Source organism: Alternaria conjuncta, assembly GCF_024043145.1.
Source record: "Alternaria conjuncta strain BMP 0040 chromosome Unknown scaffold_1, whole genome shotgun sequence".
In the NCBI taxonomy this organism is placed as follows: Eukaryota; Fungi; Ascomycota; class Dothideomycetes; order Pleosporales; family Pleosporaceae; genus Alternaria; species Alternaria conjuncta.
The window spans coordinates 2,793,499-2,810,517 of NW_026250090.1; the positions used below are offsets into that span (position 1 = coordinate 2,793,499).

At 53.5% G+C, this 17,019-nt stretch overlaps 2 protein-coding genes across 2 annotated transcripts; one reads left to right on the forward strand and one right to left on the reverse strand.

Moving 5' to 3' along the window:
* Positions 1 to 10,794: 10,794 nt before the first annotated feature.
* Positions 10,795 to 13,410, forward strand: J4E85_000972 (uncharacterized protein; the record flags this gene model as incomplete). The annotated part of the gene is made up of 3 exons (XM_051465260.1): positions 10,795 to 12,538; positions 12,584 to 13,005; positions 13,057 to 13,410. 3 exons carry the CDS (start codon positions 10,795 to 10,797, stop codon positions 13,408 to 13,410), a joined length of 2,520 nt encoding a protein of 839 aa, XP_051331781.1.
* A 1,012-nt stretch (positions 13,411 to 14,422) lies between these two features.
* J4E85_000973 (uncharacterized protein) lies at positions 14,423 to 15,829 on the reverse strand (the record flags this gene model as incomplete). Its single annotated transcript, XM_051465261.1, has 1 exon — positions 14,423 to 15,829. The coding sequence occupies one exon, from the start codon at positions 15,827 to 15,829 to the stop codon at positions 14,423 to 14,425; it is 1,407 nt and encodes a 468-aa protein (XP_051331782.1).
* Between the last annotated feature and the right edge of the window lie 1,190 nt (positions 15,830 to 17,019).

Here is a 17,019-nt window from a genome sequence, read left to right on the forward strand (position 1 = left end):
CCTGCTCCCATATATCTCCCGAGCAGAATGCCAGCAGACGGTGACGAATTTGTGGGCGGAATGCACTACAACCCAGCCTCTTCGAGCCCAGCTTACTCTTGGTTGGCCTCTTGGGCAGAAAAGCATTTTGCCTCACGAACACGCGTTGCATGCGTGTAATTCGGCCGTAGCCGTAGGAGATGCTCGTAGTATGGAGAAGAGTGTGGCTCAGCCGCCACTACACTGCTGCATTGCCGTGCCATCGTATGCCATCCCTCTTGCCTCGACGGCATACGACGGCATGCACCACGGCATAGTTTTTCAAGGTGACTACTCCCTGCCATCTGTCAGTCGCATGACAGCGTGTCTATCGCAACTCCACTCGGCCAGACGGTGGACGGAGCTCGGATTTCTCCACCACGATCCATGGATCGCCGTCATGCGCAGGGATCTAGTCTGCGCCCATTGGGCAGCGCGCACTGCAAACAAGTCATCTTTGTTTCAACACACCTGTTTCCATCCCAGATGCTACCAGCCTCTTTGGGCGACGACGGATGACAGCGAGCACGACCAACGCCATGTTCGTCTTCTGCTGCCCTGCTCCAGCGCACACGCGGTATTCGAGCATGCCAAGACTGGACCTTCATGCAACTAAAGCGTACCAATCAATGTCGCGGCCTCGCAGTTTCGAGACCACCTCAACAGCCGCTGCACCGCCTCGCGCACCTCGCCAATCACGCTTCCACCATCGTCGTCGCCGGTTCTAGAAGGTCGCAGCCAGCTAAGACAAGTCGCTGCACGTCGACTACTGGATGCCATCGCGTCCTCCACCACCTGCCTATGTCAGGTCCTCCGTCTAAGCGATCCGCGACGTGGTCATGTAACCCCTCACGCTGGACCTCATCAATCTCGAATCCGTATCCCTGCATCCCACGCGCCTCGAAAAGGTTACCTAGCCGAAGCGCCAGATGAGGCTCTGTACTAGTCGCCCAATTCCCCGCGGCTGCTATATCGAGGCCGGGTTCGTGCGAGCCGCCCACGTAGAAGCGCTTGTGTCACCCCAATCCCAAAAATGGCAGCATCGGAGCTTGTCGCAACCGTTGGAACATGTCCCGGTATGCGGTTTGCTTGCGCAATTTGCTTGTGTAAGGCTGGCGGGAGATCTGCTTGTTGCTGTTTGAGGGCTGGCGGTTGCGAGCGTTGCGACGGCCCGGGCTGGCTGTCCCTCAGCGCTTCGCAGTTTCAGCATGTAGCTGTTGTCGCTGGGCCACAAGAAGACAGGCGGCCCCCAAAAGAACGTCATTGGATTTGATCTTTACACGACTGATCTTGCCGCAGATATGAGTCTTCCTTCTCGTCGTCTCGTCTCGTCTCGTCGCATCGTTTCCTCTGTCTCAATGTCGGACCCCGCAGTGCCGACGTCAAACCCGGGCGACGTCTCATAGACTATCAGCGACAGCTCAACACGTATTGAGAGGCGACCGCTTTGTGATGAAGGCTTGGCGACGCGCATCCGATGGCTCATGGCTCGTAGCGATGGCGAGAACGCGAAGCCCACCGGCTAGCACCGATGCTCACGATGCAATAGAGGCGCAGTCCACCAACATACGCCCACATCCACCAACACACCTCACAATACATGCAAACATCATCTGACCCTCCACGCCACGCACCGACATGACCCTTCCGCGGACCCTCACCCATCGCGGCACCCCGCACATGCAGTACTATTGTCTCTGCAGTCTGTCCTCAAAAACATGTGACGTGTCACCACGTATGATATCACGGTCCACTTCATCCACCCCATCCACCTCATCCACTTCAGAGTTGCATCTCGAACTCGGGTCAGGCTGTATCGCGCTACGCTCCATTCGTTTTTTGTAGAAGCGGCACAGCTCAGTATGGCACGTGGCATTTATGACGCTGTTTCGAAGACGTGGTGGATATTGCTTTTGGCGGTTTCGTCAGGTGGATGGACGTGAGACTGTGACTGTGCGTTGGATATGACGTGCGTGGATGAGACTGACAAGCAACTGCCGGGAGAAGCAAGTCATGGAAGGATAGTTCTTGGTTTTTCGGAAGAATGAAGATAAGATAGGGTGGAGGAAGCATCGACGTGGACGGGTGTGGTTTGGTTTTATAGGTATGTTGGGTCGATGCTGCACTTGATAAATCGCTGCGATGTCTCTCAACCAGCATCTCATAGTACGTTGAAGAATCGATTTTTTGATAGTTGGTGAAACTGTCCTGCCAGGAGACGCAGGCGAGACATGGCCCAACAGCGTCCGCATTTTGGTCAAATCGGAACAGCTCAGCCATGAAAGCTACACCGTGTCTTTTTTGGAAATATCACCGCTGAATGGTAGTAAAGAGGGAAGTTGCTACGACCGTGGAAAGCACGACTTATAGTCCCACCCTAGAGCGCAGATGGTCTCGCGACGCAGACATGCGTACGACGAAAGCGTGTTTTGGAGATGAGAGCGGAAAAGTGCATCGCGGAGGTCATCAGGATTTTCGGTCGAGATTTTGGAAACGCGACTCGCTCAACACATGTCGCTACCCATGAACTCTTTTTGAAGAAAACTGGGCAACATTGTGACCTCAGCGTATTGTTTTTGTTGTGAATAAGAAAGGTATTGAGTAGAGTGACGAAGCAAGCAGTAAACGACTGTTGAATTTATTTACTCCCAGAGCCATGGCTTGCGAGACCTGCGTCTTTTGAAGTAAGATCCCATTTCAAACCACACTGCAGCTCCATGTAGTTGTTTCGGATGATGTGATTGCAGGCCATAAATGCGCTCCATGGAATTTTGTACGTCAGACGAGCGACGCAAACATGTATCGATCGGGTGGCGTTTTCGGCACCAGCAGCAAACATAGCCCCATCAATCTTGCATTTTTCGGGGCTCCTAGAGTGGTCCAAATTGCGCAGAACGGCCATAATATAGTATGTCTCATCTTTCGTCGTTCTCAAAACATAAGAGTCTTTGTGATTCAGTTTAAGCGACGTCCATAACGATAGTAAAACATATTTTGTAGAGACCGGACCGAGTCTTGTTGTTCGTCGACCAGCAGGGAAGGTCATCGAAAGTGAAGATTCTCATTTTGGGAGAAAGCAAAGCCATAGCCTCTAGCTCACTGCGTTTTGGTAGATTGCACAACAAGTGTGCGGATGAAGAGAGGAAGAAGGGAGACCAGAAGGTAGACTTTATACCCGCGCCTTCGGAGCGCAGGTGATAGTGTGAACTTCTTTTCAGAAAACAGAGCAATGTGTGCAGAGTCTGGCCTCAAGAGAACGGCATAACTGTATGGCGTCTGCTTTTTGAATAATTTCCAGAGTTTATTCGGAGATGAGAGATTCCAGACAAAGATCTCGAGCGTGAGTTTAAACACACTGCCGACAGAGATCATGTACCCTGAGTTGAGTGTCTTGGAAGGAAAAGGTCATTCGTGACTTGTATGCTTGTTTGAAAGGACAGCAGAGTCCACAAAACCATGGCCCGGTTCTTCACGAATTTTGGAATAGCTAGTAGGATAGAGACGAGAGAACCTATGTTGTTGTAGGATGGCTTTATATCCGCGACTCCACATTTCGTAATTCTCAGTATGTTTGGCTATAGAGGTCAAAGCGGTATGTGAGGACTCTGGCTTTCAGAGAACAACATTAGTGGATCGCGTTGTGATTTCGATAAGATCTGGAGATCTTTTGGAGTTGCGAAACTCAAAAAGCCAGGTACGGGTGCGGATATTCGAACCCGCTGCCGACACAGAACGTGCCCATGTAGATCTGATCTTCGAGTTTCTGGAAAGACGAGACCATGAATAGGTTCATGGGAAGTTTTTGAAGGCCGACGGACTCCATGTCTTGATCGCTCATGTTTTTTTGGAAAAGTTTCCAGTGTAGAAAGAAGGGTGGAGAGCAACAGCTGAGTCCGTTGCTTGGAGTTTTTATACTCACAACGCTCGGCCGGAGCATCAAGCTAGCGAAGGAAGAATTTGAGGAGGAAGACCATCCCATTGTACTTGAATGTCTTGTAGTACTGCATCAGATCAGATGTCTGACCCGCCATTCCGACTGCTCGCCGGAGTCGCATGGTAGTAGTAGCCGTGAAGTGTTTTGAAAAGTGAGTACAGCTTTTCCGAGGAACGACCGCATATACTGCTTCAGATGCACTTTTCAGAAGCGGAACTCCATGTCGCGCCAAAATTCGGGGTTTGGAGGATCTCTGATATGGACAGAAGGATAAGGAGTAGAGAACCTGGTCGATACAGGATCGCTTTTATGCTCGCGGCGCGAGCACACGACATTCGTTGATATCGCAGTGTTTTTCGAAAGAAAGTCCATGCTTTCGATGCCGCATGCTGCAAGACGCCAGAGTTCATGCCAAGTGCTTTCCCGAGTTTGTGGAGCAGACACATGATGCTTTCTGGAACAACATTCTAGTGCGGAGAAGAGCGGGATGTGTGTAACATTCTCGAAATGCCGAAGCTGGTCATTTCATATTCACGATCGAGTTTTGAAATGCACAGCCATAGAACGCACTCAGATGTTTTTTGACGGAACAGCACAGGCCATCTTGTTGATGCCACGACCGTTTAGAAAGATCGAAGGTAGGGCCAGGAGAGAAGGTTGGTTGAGCTGCTTCGAAGAAGTGAGGTATTTATACTCCAGACAAGGTCATACATCTTTTTCGATCTTGTCTTTGAGAGAGCGTGGAGGAGATAGTGTGGTCTTTTGAAATGTAAAGTCTTTTTTTCGGAGAAAGCAGCCATATCGATCTTGACATGTAGTTTAGAGACGAGAAGCGACCATGAGGTTGGTAAGTAGACCTTTTGGAAAGATCGCAAAATGGCGAAGAGACTTTTCGACGAAGAAGGATCGAAGGCGTACGACATGCGCAAGATACCGAGGGAGGTCACATTCGTGTTCTCACGCGCTTTCGAGAACACAGCCATACGGCGTTGGGGTCATAATTTTGGAGAGCCGCCGAGACCATGCACCCATCTTGATTTTGATTTGAACAGATCAAGCTCAGGAATAGGGAGTAAGGGTGTACTGCGCCAAAGTGATTGAGATATTCGTGGTGCTGACGCAGATCATGGGCCTTCTAGCTGTCGATTTGAAGAAAACGCGGCCATGTCCGTGATGGCTATATCTTTCAGCGGAGAGAGGAAAACATGTATGCTTCTGCAAATAGTTGTGTACAAATAGAGCGTTGTAAGAGAGCGGGCCAACTCTACTGCGCCGAAGTAACTTAGATATTCACACCCCGAGGTGGACATAAACATTCCGTGAGTGGATTTCGGGGGGACACAGTCATGAGTCCTAGGAGTAGGTTTTTGGAGAAGACAGGCAGCCATCATCTGACACCCTGAGCTTTTGTAGTAGACAGCTAGACATTCCGCGAAACTGGTGAATTTTGGGGAAGGCCGGCAGCCATCAGTGCGTACGTTGCGCCTTTGAGAAGGCAGGCAGCCATACCTCCAAAAATACACCATTTTGGAGAAGAGAAGCGAACATTCAACTGCTCTTTGGCGTTTTGGAAATATACACAACAAATGTGAGGATAAGGAGTCAAAGCCGGAAAGAGCCCAAGAGGAGCTTTTATACACACGCCGCCTTGCACGCGCGATCGCATGATAGAGTTTCATGGACGTTTCGGAACAGCATGATGTTGTCTTGCTGGAATTTTCGTGGTACTGAGTGTTTTTAGTTGTCGTTTGGACGAGGCGCGACAGTCTGTCGATTTCTGGATTTTTGGAGGAGGAGAAGCCAGAAAGACCATCATAAGGCCACAATAAAATTTTGAGAGGAAGAGTTGTCGAGGATGATGGAGGTAGGATGGTCGACCAGCGGGAGGTATGTAGAAGAGTTATAGGTCGTCCAGCAGCATCCGGTCTGCTTATGCCGGTTTCTTGTCGATAATGGGCAGCGGAGAGTCGCATGATGCTTTTAAGTAGTGTTTTTCGAAGAGCAGGACACAGCCATCAGGACCATGTGTGCGTATTTTTGGAAAGAAGAGGAGCAGGCCATGCGAAGACCGTATGGGCTTTTTGCACAATAAACCCGGAAAGTGAAGAATAAGAAGTAGGTAGCGAGACACCGAGAGGGTGGCTTTATACTCCACCATCACCGTTCTGCACAAGCATGTGAGCAATCCGGTCGCATTTGCGTTTCTGGATGTGTTCTATCATTCGACCGCCTTTGTCGACTTAATGCGACGGCGAAGCAGATAGTCCATGCCTTTTTTCCATAGCTGTTTCGATCTCCGGCGCACACTTCTCATGTCCATGTAGTTCTGGACCTTTCGGAGAAAGAGCAGCACACATGGCGGTGCTGAGGATTGTTTTGGAGAGTAGTACCGTGGTGTAGAGTATAGAAGAAGTACTCGATCTCGACCGCAATTTTTACTCCAGCAGCAGGCGCCCAGCCACATTAAGATATCTCCTAGCTCTTTTGGAGTTTTATAGTCAGATCAGAATTTGAACCAGAAGAAGCAGCATACGCTGTTCTTGCCTCAGTTTCTGGACCGGAGCGAAGGCGACAAGACATCCGTTGTTTGATTTGCCTTTTTGAATCCCAACATCAGAATCGTTCGTTCTGTCTTTGAGAGAGACGCAGGCACGAACTCCATAGTCCTTGAATTTTTCCATTTTGGTTTCCGAAAGGTCTTTTCGTGAAAGTTAGGTGGAAGGAAGAACGGTCGAGTCAAGTCGTAATATTTATATATCCAGTGTCCGTAGCATAAAAGAGTCGACATGCTGTTTTGAGGCCGCGGCGGACAATTCCCGGAAACAATGTTCTGTACAGCGACTCTTTTTTGGGAGAAAGGAAGAGGAAGGCACTCCCCATTATGCCACACCCCAACCGTTTCCAAAGGCCGGAAGCACATTCTTCATCCTCCTGAACCTTTTCTGGCGACCCGCACATACAACATCGTCGTCAGTCGTTTTTCGATACAGCGAAGCCGAAACCATGATCAAGGACGTCGTTTATTTTTGCGGAAAAATCTTGGAAGTTGGTAGAGGAGACAGGAGGGCGATAGCTCAATAGAGGTTTTTATATGTCGGGAGCGCGTCGTAGGTTGAGATGGCGCGAATGCTGCGAGGTCATGTCGCGTAGTGATCTAACTTTTGAGAGAAGCCAGGCGGAGACGACGACATAATCTTTTCTTTTGAACTTTTGAGATATTTGCAGGCGAAGGAGGGAACATGTAGTAGCGAGAAAAGGTTTTTTGGCGACTCGCACATGATACCATTGCCGTTGTATTTTTTGGAAAGGGAGGCAGGCGCCATGAAGAAGTTCTCGATCCCTTTTGGAGAAAAGACTTTGAATATGAAAGTTTGAATGAACAGAAGAGAAGACGCCAAATAGCAGTTTTTATACTCAGAATCCGCCTGTGCGCATCCAGTCGGCACGTGTTCAACGGCATATCCATCTACGAATGATGACCTAGCGTATTCAAACAGCTCCATACCGTACCATCCTCCAGCTACACTACCCAATAAGAAAGTCCACATATCACTTAATCCAACATCCTCCTCTCCACCCGTCCAATCCTAGGAGGTGTTTCATCCATCCTCGCACCCCGCTGCTCCTCCTCTCCGTAGCGCGCATTAACATTTTCCTCTTCCCGTCGCATCGACGACCTATCCCCATCGTTCTCTTGGTCGCGCTGCTCTGGAGGCATGCGCCTATGCGTACGGGCCCGAATGAGCGGCGAGCGCGAGCGTCTACTAGTCGTGCCACTGCCGTGGTCTAGAGCGAGAGCCGTGAGGGGACTGTCACGTGTTGGGTGGAGGTGGCGGGCGCCGGGAAGTGGGCGGTACGATTGAGTGGGTACACGTTGAGGAAGTTCGCCGAAGAATTGGCGGGTTCCGTTTGGAACTGCCTGACGATCATGCATTCCTTGCGCTGCATGCCTCGGGATATTAGGAGTGCTCGAACGCTCATCGTTGCGGTGAGGCATCCCCATGGCTGTAAACGGAGGTTGCGCATAATCGCGGGACTGATTCGATCTATCGTAAGGAACCGTCGTCTGCGGCAAGCTACGTCGAGATGTGTTGATAGCAGTCTCGACCTGCGTCGACCGCGGGTTATGCAAACGCTCAAATGCTGCCCGCTGTGCCTGCACTCTGCCATGATGCGCAATCAGATCCCGACTTGTTGATGGCGAGGCGGGGTCGTTTTCGCCGGACCGGTGATCACCTCTTCCACCTCTGCCACCAAATTGCGAGCTCTGCATCGTGGCAGTACGTTCGGATGGGTACTGCAGAGGTCGCAGTGATTGTTGCTGAGGCTGATGGGGAAAGGGCATCCTGACACCGTTCGGAATTTGAGGTGGGGGACGTGGCTGGCTACCCTGCCCATGGCTTGAACGACGAGTTTGGAGACTTTCTGCACGGGACTGGGGAGGAAAGCGCTGATTTAGCATAGCCTGCTGGCGGAAAGCATGCTGTTGAAGAGCTTCCTCTCGAGCAGCTTGAGCTCGTAGCTGTTGCTGATAGTGCTGCGCATAGGGATCAAGTGGCGACTCGAGATCTTGTACCACCGCTGTAGTGGCGTCGATGTAGGCACCTGTGTAGCTGCGGGGCACTGGGTGACCAGCTTCGGTGCGATTATAAGGCATTGAAGGGAGCGGCGAGAGCCCATGGGGACCAGAGCCAGCCCTGCTTGACGAGGAATAAGCCGAGCTACCTGAAATTGCACGCAGTTGGGCAGCGAAGGGGTTATCAGGTGAGTAGTGGCAATGGCTTTCGTTCGAGACGGCCGCTCCATCGAGCTGAACGCGAGATAAGTCACGTCCCAAAGATGCCTCGCTGCTGGGGAACCTCGTACTAGAGGCAAGTGAGCCGTAATAAGAGAATTGCGCACTGGCAGCTGAAGCGTCGCTACTAAAGTGCCTTGACCTTGGGCCTGTTTGTTCTGGCTGGAGCGAGCCACCGGAAGTATGAAAAATATCCGATGCAGTAGAATGGTAGTCTTCCCCATGAGTTACGGTGGAAGACCTAGCAAATTGTCTGGTTGGAGGCTCGACCGCTGGCAATGTACGGAAGACGTCTTCAAAGAATTGGTCCGGGGGGCTCTGAGCTTGACTTGCAACACGGGATCCCATGGCGGCCCCCGTAGAGGAGCTTCGCGCGGCGGAAGGCTGACGATCGCTACCTCGCCGTGGTTCACTGTGCGGTGCAATACTCCAAAAACGATACTTATCGCTTTCCCGGAAATGATACGTGGTACTATTCGGGGTATCATGGACGTAGCCCTCGAGATAGAGTGTAGGATTGTGTAGGCGCGGGCTGACCGGCGACTTGGTGGGGTCCCCGGATGGCTGTTGGTATGCGGGCGAACTTAGTCTCTGCATCTGGTGTAAAGGTGACGGAGCATGAGGCGTATCTTGAGCCATGTCACGTATCCGATCTCCGCCGCCTCGCAATCCAGAAGTACTTTCGGTAGACCCACCAGATGGAGATAACGTGGAGTTGTTGCTGGTATCACCTATGCTGCTTGTGCCAGTTGAGCCCATTCTGGCATGTCCGACTGGTACTCTGGTTGGCGTACGCGATACTGCCACAACTGCATCGGGCGGAGATTGAGTAGTGGAAGCTCGGCGGCTTCGTCCAAATCGAAACGGAAGATGCATTGTGCGTCGAGGTGGGGACACCGGAGAGGGCAGTGACCATGTTGGCGACGCTGGAGACTGCGGTGGTTCGGTTTCTCTCTCGTGACTGGACGAAGTGGTTCCCTCGGTATCGTCACGATCTGTTGACAGTGTCGCTTCCTGGCTGGAGGTGTGCTCTGTCTCCTCCTCCTCTTCTACAGAAGTAAATGTTGCTTGTTGGGGCTGCAGTATGGGAATGGACCCCAGGGCAGTGATGGCATCCCGGGTTGACCTCTGAGCGCCGCGTCTGAGTATGGGCCGTCCTGGTTGTCCTGTAGGGCGAGAAGTCAGGTTTGTGGTCGCTCTGGAGGTTTGCCTGATGGCTATGCGACGAAAGGTCTCCTCGACATCATCGGGCGTCAGGGTGAGTTCCGATGGTCTGAGACGTAACATGTTTACCAACTGGGAAGCGAACGACGGGGGTGAAGCTGAAGGGATATGGGTCCAAAAGAGGGTGTGCAGATGAGGTGCCTGTACCGGCGAGTATACAAAGAAGCCTACCTACCTGGAGCCATGGTGGTTTCCGATTCTAACTCTTGCTCTCCTGCTGTTAACTAGGAAGCGCCGTTGCAATAGTAATGGGGGGTGACGGCGCGCATAGCAGCGCCTTCCCGTCCGACATGATGGACGTCAATGCACCTTACGCGTTGACTGCCGTGAAGATGCATCGCTACCAGAGTTGATACTGGTGATGTAAGTGCCCAGGTGAGCCACGAGGTGAACGTCATCTGGTGCATGAGATACTAGAGTGAGGTATCACTGCGTGCGTTAATACGCGTACTCACTGCCTCTCAAAAGACGCGTTCTATCGTGATGGTGTCGTGGTAGTGGTGTAGTGTATCGCCGACTCGAGTGTCCGTGTCGGTGGGTCGGCGTTCGTCAGCGAGTCGCCGAGCATGGCATCACCAACGGTGGCAGCGGAGCATCACGACGGGCGCTCATATCGCATCCTCACCGCGAGGCCTTCGTCGTTATCTGCCCACTGCCCTGGCCGCTGGGCCCCTGCCATGCCTCCGCTGCACGCTCGTATTCCGCACGCTAAAAGAGGCTACTTTGACGCGCCGCGGGTGGTGCCTGAGCTACTGCTGCGACCTCACTCGCTCTTCTCGTTTACCGCCGTTGCCAGACAAGGCGCTGCCCCGTGGCCGCCACGATGAATGGCGACCTGAGTCTGTCGCAGACGCTCGGCGGACTGCGCATCGCCAACCCGGACGAGGACGACTCGCCGCCGCCCACGCAGCACCAAGACGCGCCCGACCACGACCATGCCGTCGCCCAACACCCGCCCCAAGACCCCACGTACCAACACTCGTACATAGAAGAGGAGCCCGCCAACTCGTCGCTCCAGCCCGCCGCCAATGCCTACCAGAGCTCGCCCTCGGGCTCCCCGGCCGCCTTCCCCTCGCCCCTGGCCGAGACGTCGTCGACGCACTCGCACTCGCCGCGCCTCTCCCACCGCCAGTCGATGCCCCTGCAGCACCAGGCCCAGCACCAGCAGCCTGCGTATCCCCCGTATGCCGCCGGCCCACTGCTCCAGCAGCAGCGCAGCGCCGCCCTGACGTCGCAGCCCATGCGAGAGCGCCCCGTCTCCACCAGCATGTACCAGCACCCCAACCTCTCCACCTCGTCCACCACCGCCCCGGGCACCTACCGATACAACGACGACGCAATGGCGGGCGATATCCGGCGGACGGCGAGCTCGCGGGTTGCGCCCGGCGCCATGCCCGTCCGAGAGGCCAGCAGGAGAGACCCGTACCGCCAGTCAGCCCAGATGTCCGCCATGAACGGCCCCATGCCGCCCCGGAGAAGCTCGCGGCGGATACCCATGGATGCCGGCGTCTCACAATTATCCAGTTCACCCTACAGCGTCGAAGGCGGGCCGCTATCGAGCAGCGAGGAGTGGAAGGAGAAAGGCGCGGCTGTAAGCACCCGCCAGGACCTCGACCAGAACGGACGGCCGATAACGCGTGTCGTGAAGAAGGGCGTCAAGGACTTCAATTTTGGCAGAACACTGGGCGAGGGCTCCTACAGCACAGTACTGGCCGCCACGGACCGCCAGACATTGCGCGAGTACGCGATCAAGGTGCTCGACAAGCGCCACATCATCAAGGAGAAGAAGGTCAAATACGTGAACATCGAAAAAGACACCCTCAACCGACTGACGGAGCATCCCGGCATAGTCCGACTCTACTACACCTTCCAGGACGAGCGATCGCTATACTTTGTGCTGGATCTGGCTGCGGGCGGAGAGCTGCTAGGCTTTCTCAAGAAGATGGGCACATTCGACGTCGAGTGCACACGGTTCTACGGCGCCCAAATACTGGACTCCATCGACTACATGCACAACAAGGGCGTCATACATCGCGACTTAAAACCGGAGAACGTCCTGCTCGACGATGCAATGCACGTCAAGATTACTGATTTTGGAACAGCAAAGATACTCGAGCAAAAACACAACGGCGTTAGCTCAACAACTGGCGATCCGCTGGAAAGCGTGCAGATGGACCGCGCGCAGTCCTTCGTCGGAACCGCCGAATACGTCTCGCCCGAACTCCTCACAGACAAAAATGCATGCAAAGCCAGCGACCTGTGGGCTTTCGGATGCATCATCTACCAATTACTCGCCGGCCGACCACCGTTCAAGGCCGCGAACGAGTACATGACCTTCCAAAAGATTGTTGGTCTAGAATACACATTTCCGGATGGCTTCCCTCCGCTGGCAAAGGACCTAGTGGAGCGACTTTTGGTGCTGGATCCGCTGACGCGGTTACCCATGGAGCACATCAAGAACCACCCCTTCTTCGAAGGAATACAATGGGGCAAGGGCCTCTGGAAACAGAAGGCTCCGCGGTTGAAGGCCTACAGTCCGCCGGCACAAGAGCCCATCAAGCTGAATGGTAGGAACCCTTCTACGCCTCAGGAAACGCCAATAACACGTCCAGGCCCATCAACGCCATCAGTAGCGGCATCCACCCAAACCCAGGCACGACCGAAGCCGCGCCTCATCACCGAACTACCCCCTCCCTCCCAACTAGACATCGACTGGTCACCGGTCCTCACGAAGCGAGACGAACGGATATTGAAGCTGGGAAACATGTTTGTGACGCAACACCCAGCTGGTCATGTTGTAGGCGGAAAGGAAGAGCCTGTGGAGCAACCCAAGAAGTTCTCGCGCTTCTTTGGCGGCAACACGGTCAAGAAGCGCCAACGGCTCGTCATGATAACGTCGAATGCACGCGTACTGATGTGCGCAGCAGGCACGAATGACAAGAAGCTGAAGGAAGAGGTATCGCTGCTCTCCGCAGGTTGCGCATGGAGATCATTCCAGGACTCCAAAGGCCTCACTGCTTGGCTCGTAGAAACAGTACGCAACCCCACTCCCATCTCAACCCAACCACCACTAACACCCCCTTAGAAAGAGAAGCAATACGTCTTCGAAGACCCCAAGAGTACGACGAGCGACCCCGACGGCAGCAAGTACTCAAGCCAAGAATGGCTCGACAGCATCGAACAAGCACGCGACTACGCGTTCGCGCAAACCATGACCAACTCGTACTCAGCCGACGTAGGTCTGAACGAGCTCGTTTCAAACCACACCACCCCGACCAGTACGTTGGGAGGAGACTCCGCCCTCGAGGGCGTCAACATACCCGCCTCGCGGCATGGGGGCGGCGGCCACCTCCGCAAAGATAACGCCGAGACTGACTCGATCAAGGGCAGGAAGCGCTTTAGCAAACGTCATTCCAAGAACGGTTTGGCAAACTTTTGAGAGAGAAGTAAAAGTGTCACATTAGTAACGTATCGGTACGGTTTACTATGGGTACTACTCTCGAGAAATGCCAATACCCGCGATATCACTCATCGTACTATCATCCCGCTCGACTGCTATCTCCTGCGACCGAAGTGCTGCTTATCTATCCAGCGTACGGCGTTCCAGGTGTCTTGCTTTCCTTTGTGTCAAACTACCATACCAGTCCAATTACCAACCATCAAATCTCCTTTGTTGCTCAAACTTACAAGGTACGGCATTCCACAGAAGAATCTATCACCGTCGTCATCTGTTGGCTCAGAACTATTGGCATTTAGGGGCCGAGGCTTGGGCCTCTTGTACCTTACAGAAGTAGCCAAGTGGGTGGCATTTTATCCGCTATACACCCCGATGGTTCTTTTTACTACTCTTCTTCTTTTTCAGTGTATAGGGTTCGTCCGGCTTGCGAGACTGACGCGTTAGATTGGGCATAGTTGTTTGTCGGCGTCGCAACTATTCGTGTGCGTGTGTATTTATTGATTGTTTGAAGGAAGAGGAGAGAGAAAAGGGGAACGGAGGAAAGAGAAGAAAGGGTGTGAGAGTGGAGAGGACGAGGAGGAGCAATTAGATTGAGCCATTTACTTTGGCGTGGAAGGGGTTATACAAAGTGGCTTTTTAATGCATGAGTTGCTGGTTTTGTTGACCAGTTGTCTTTGCATCGGTTTTGATGTTGTTTATCCGTGAATGGGGATGAGATAATTCGCAAGTACAATATACTGGTTGTGAAGGTATTCGTCTCAATATATACGTTTCAATGCTAACCATCCTCCTTCTTCAGATAAAATACACGTCGTAAATATAAACGCAGAAAAGAACTATGCATGCCTCGCACTTCATCATCAACCAGCCAACCGGCGGCGTGTTATCAGTGACAGTGAAAAAAAAAAAGAGAAATCGCTAATGCAAATGCAAATGCAGTCCCCTCCATCCCTCTTCCATCCCTCCCCTCTCTCCATCCCACACACATCCACATCTACCACCCATCCCCAAAAATCTCCTTCGGACTCTGCACCAGCTCCTCTTCAACCCTCGGTCTCCTACTCCCATACTTCCTCCCCTCTTTCTTCTCCATCTTCCTTTCTTTCCTCGTCGTCAAATGCGGGGTCACAGGCGTGATGGGTGTAAACGGCATGTACGGGCTGTACGGCGTAAAGGGCACACCTGTTTTCGGGGTCCCGAGAGCGAGGGCCTCGACGCGGCGGTCTAGGACCGTGGTTTGGATGCCGGGGCTTGCGAGCGGGGAGGCGAAGGAGCGGAGGGGGAGGGAGGTAGGTGGGGAGAGGGGTTTGGGTGGGGGTTGGCGGGGTGAGGGCTGGGATGTCGGTGGTGGACCGAGGCGTTGCGGTGCCGGACGGGGGAGAGGTTGTACGCTGTCCAGTGCTTCTTCTGTGTATTGCTCTGGCGATGTGGGCGAGTTCGTCTGTGTCGGTGGCGAAGGAGGGACACCGGGATTTGCGTAGAAGCGCGGGGAGAGCGGTGTCCGCGCTTCGTCGTCGGAGTCTGCGCCTGGGTACTTTGCGATCGGGCCTGAGATACGCAGGTTCTTGAGGTTGAAGCGCGCGTTTTTGCTGCCGGTGGAGTTGGTGTTGGAGTTTTGGGAGCGCTTGGAGAGGATGCTGCGGGGGCTTGGGGGTGGGTGCGCGTCGGCGCGGAGGTGGGTGCTTTGGGTGGGCGCAGCGGGTTGCTGGACGCTGTAGTTTGGTGGGTAGATGGCTTTTACGGGCGAGATTGGGGTTTCGCTGTGGGATTCTGGGCGCGCGATGCTGATGTTTGAGGGGCGTCGTCGCTCGGTGGGTCGGGGGATGGGCTCTGTTTCTTCTACACTGACTTTGGAGGAGTGCTTGCGCTCGTCGAAATCCATGACGGCGGCGTAGAGACGCTCCATATCTGCTTGATCCTGACCCCGGTGGGCATCGAGAACCTTTTGGTCGAACGAGCTTGGTGACTGAACAACAGGACTCTGTGGGTTGCTAACAGCAGAGTCGTTCCTGTTTCTCTTGAACTTCCCGAAAAACGACCGCGCGGATAGCGGTGGCGATGTAAGTCCAGCTGTTCGAAGAGCCGGTAGAGTCGGTTTGTCCTGGAGTTCCAGCTCCAATTGCTTGGGCGGGTCGAGAGCCTTCCGTCTCATCTTTCTACCAACAGTGAGGAGAAGAACCCCCCAGATAAGTACTGTAAAGACGTAGCCGCCAACAACACCGCAAATCTCGTACGGCAGCACGTTCTTGTCTCGGACAGCCTGGTATGAAGCAGGAGGCCCCTCGTCAGCCGCCGGCGTGGGGTCGCGATAGTTATCGAGAAAGTCGTAAGGCGCAGCAGAAACACGCGATGCAACAAGAAGCAGTGAGATGAGTGCCGGAGGAAGCGCTCCGACGAGCATCGTAAGCCGCGCCCTCAGGTCGAGGGGGGACTGGAAATATATAACAGAGAAAAGAGGAATAATGTGACAATCAGATGTGGGCGGTCTAACTTTCGAGCTGCTTGCTGCTTCGTCAAGGTCGTCCAGGGTGCAATGTCGATCTAGGGCCGCAATTGCACATGAATGAGTGCCCGCTATCCCGACTGAGAGGAACCGGGTGAAATGCAGAGTGTAACAGCAGGCGACATGGTGATATGAAGAGGGATGGGCAGCGGGTAAGTACTTTGATCGGCGGTCTGCAAGTGGTCGGATGCAAGGAAAGAGCGACTGGGTGTGATGGCTTGGGAAGGTGCATGTGCGGTCTGATTGGCCGGTCTAGTTCTTGAGCTACATTGGGGCGTCCAGTGGATGCTGTCTCTCAGCCGCTGAGGCGGGGTCGCTTCGTTGAAGCTAAGGCGAGATGGGATGTGCCGATGATAAATCTCGACATTCGAGGCTTGAGCTATAAGCATCGAGTCTATGCGGTGATGCAACTGTTGTGCAGTGAGTCGTCTTCGTTGTGGTGAAGACAAAGAAACATGTTTACCCGTGCCGCAACGCTCGAGCGCACAGTACTCGAGACTACCAACACCAACCTCCCGGACATGCGCGATCGCCTGCCAGCTCGGGGCACAGTCAACGGGAGACGGTCCGCATGCATGAAAGGCGTCCCCTGCAAGACCAAGAAATGCGCACCCGTTCTGCGTTTCCCATTGGCGATGGAGAACTACCTAGGGCTATTCTAATGCCACGTCCCCACTTATGTCTTGAGGCTTCCTATTGGCTACAAACCATAGGAAAGCAAGCTCTCTTGAAGTGCTATGCGCAAGAATCAACACAGAGTACTCAATACTAGAGTACAATTAATGCAGCAGAGGGTGAGACCTCCTTTGACCTCCACTATCCTCCCTCCGTCTCCCCCACCCACCCACGACGGTCAGCATGCATGAAAGCCAGCCCCTGCACGCCAGAAAATGCGCACTCAATCCGCTATTCCTATTGGCCACGGAGATCTATTCTAAGCGCCCGACTATACCTACATATGCGAATCAGCGCACAGTCACCCCATCACACTAGTAATCACGAGCCATCACGGAGCCACTATATTGGCGACATCCAGGATCAACATATCTCCTTCGCAGTCCGACTCGTCACCTGAAGTGAATAATTCT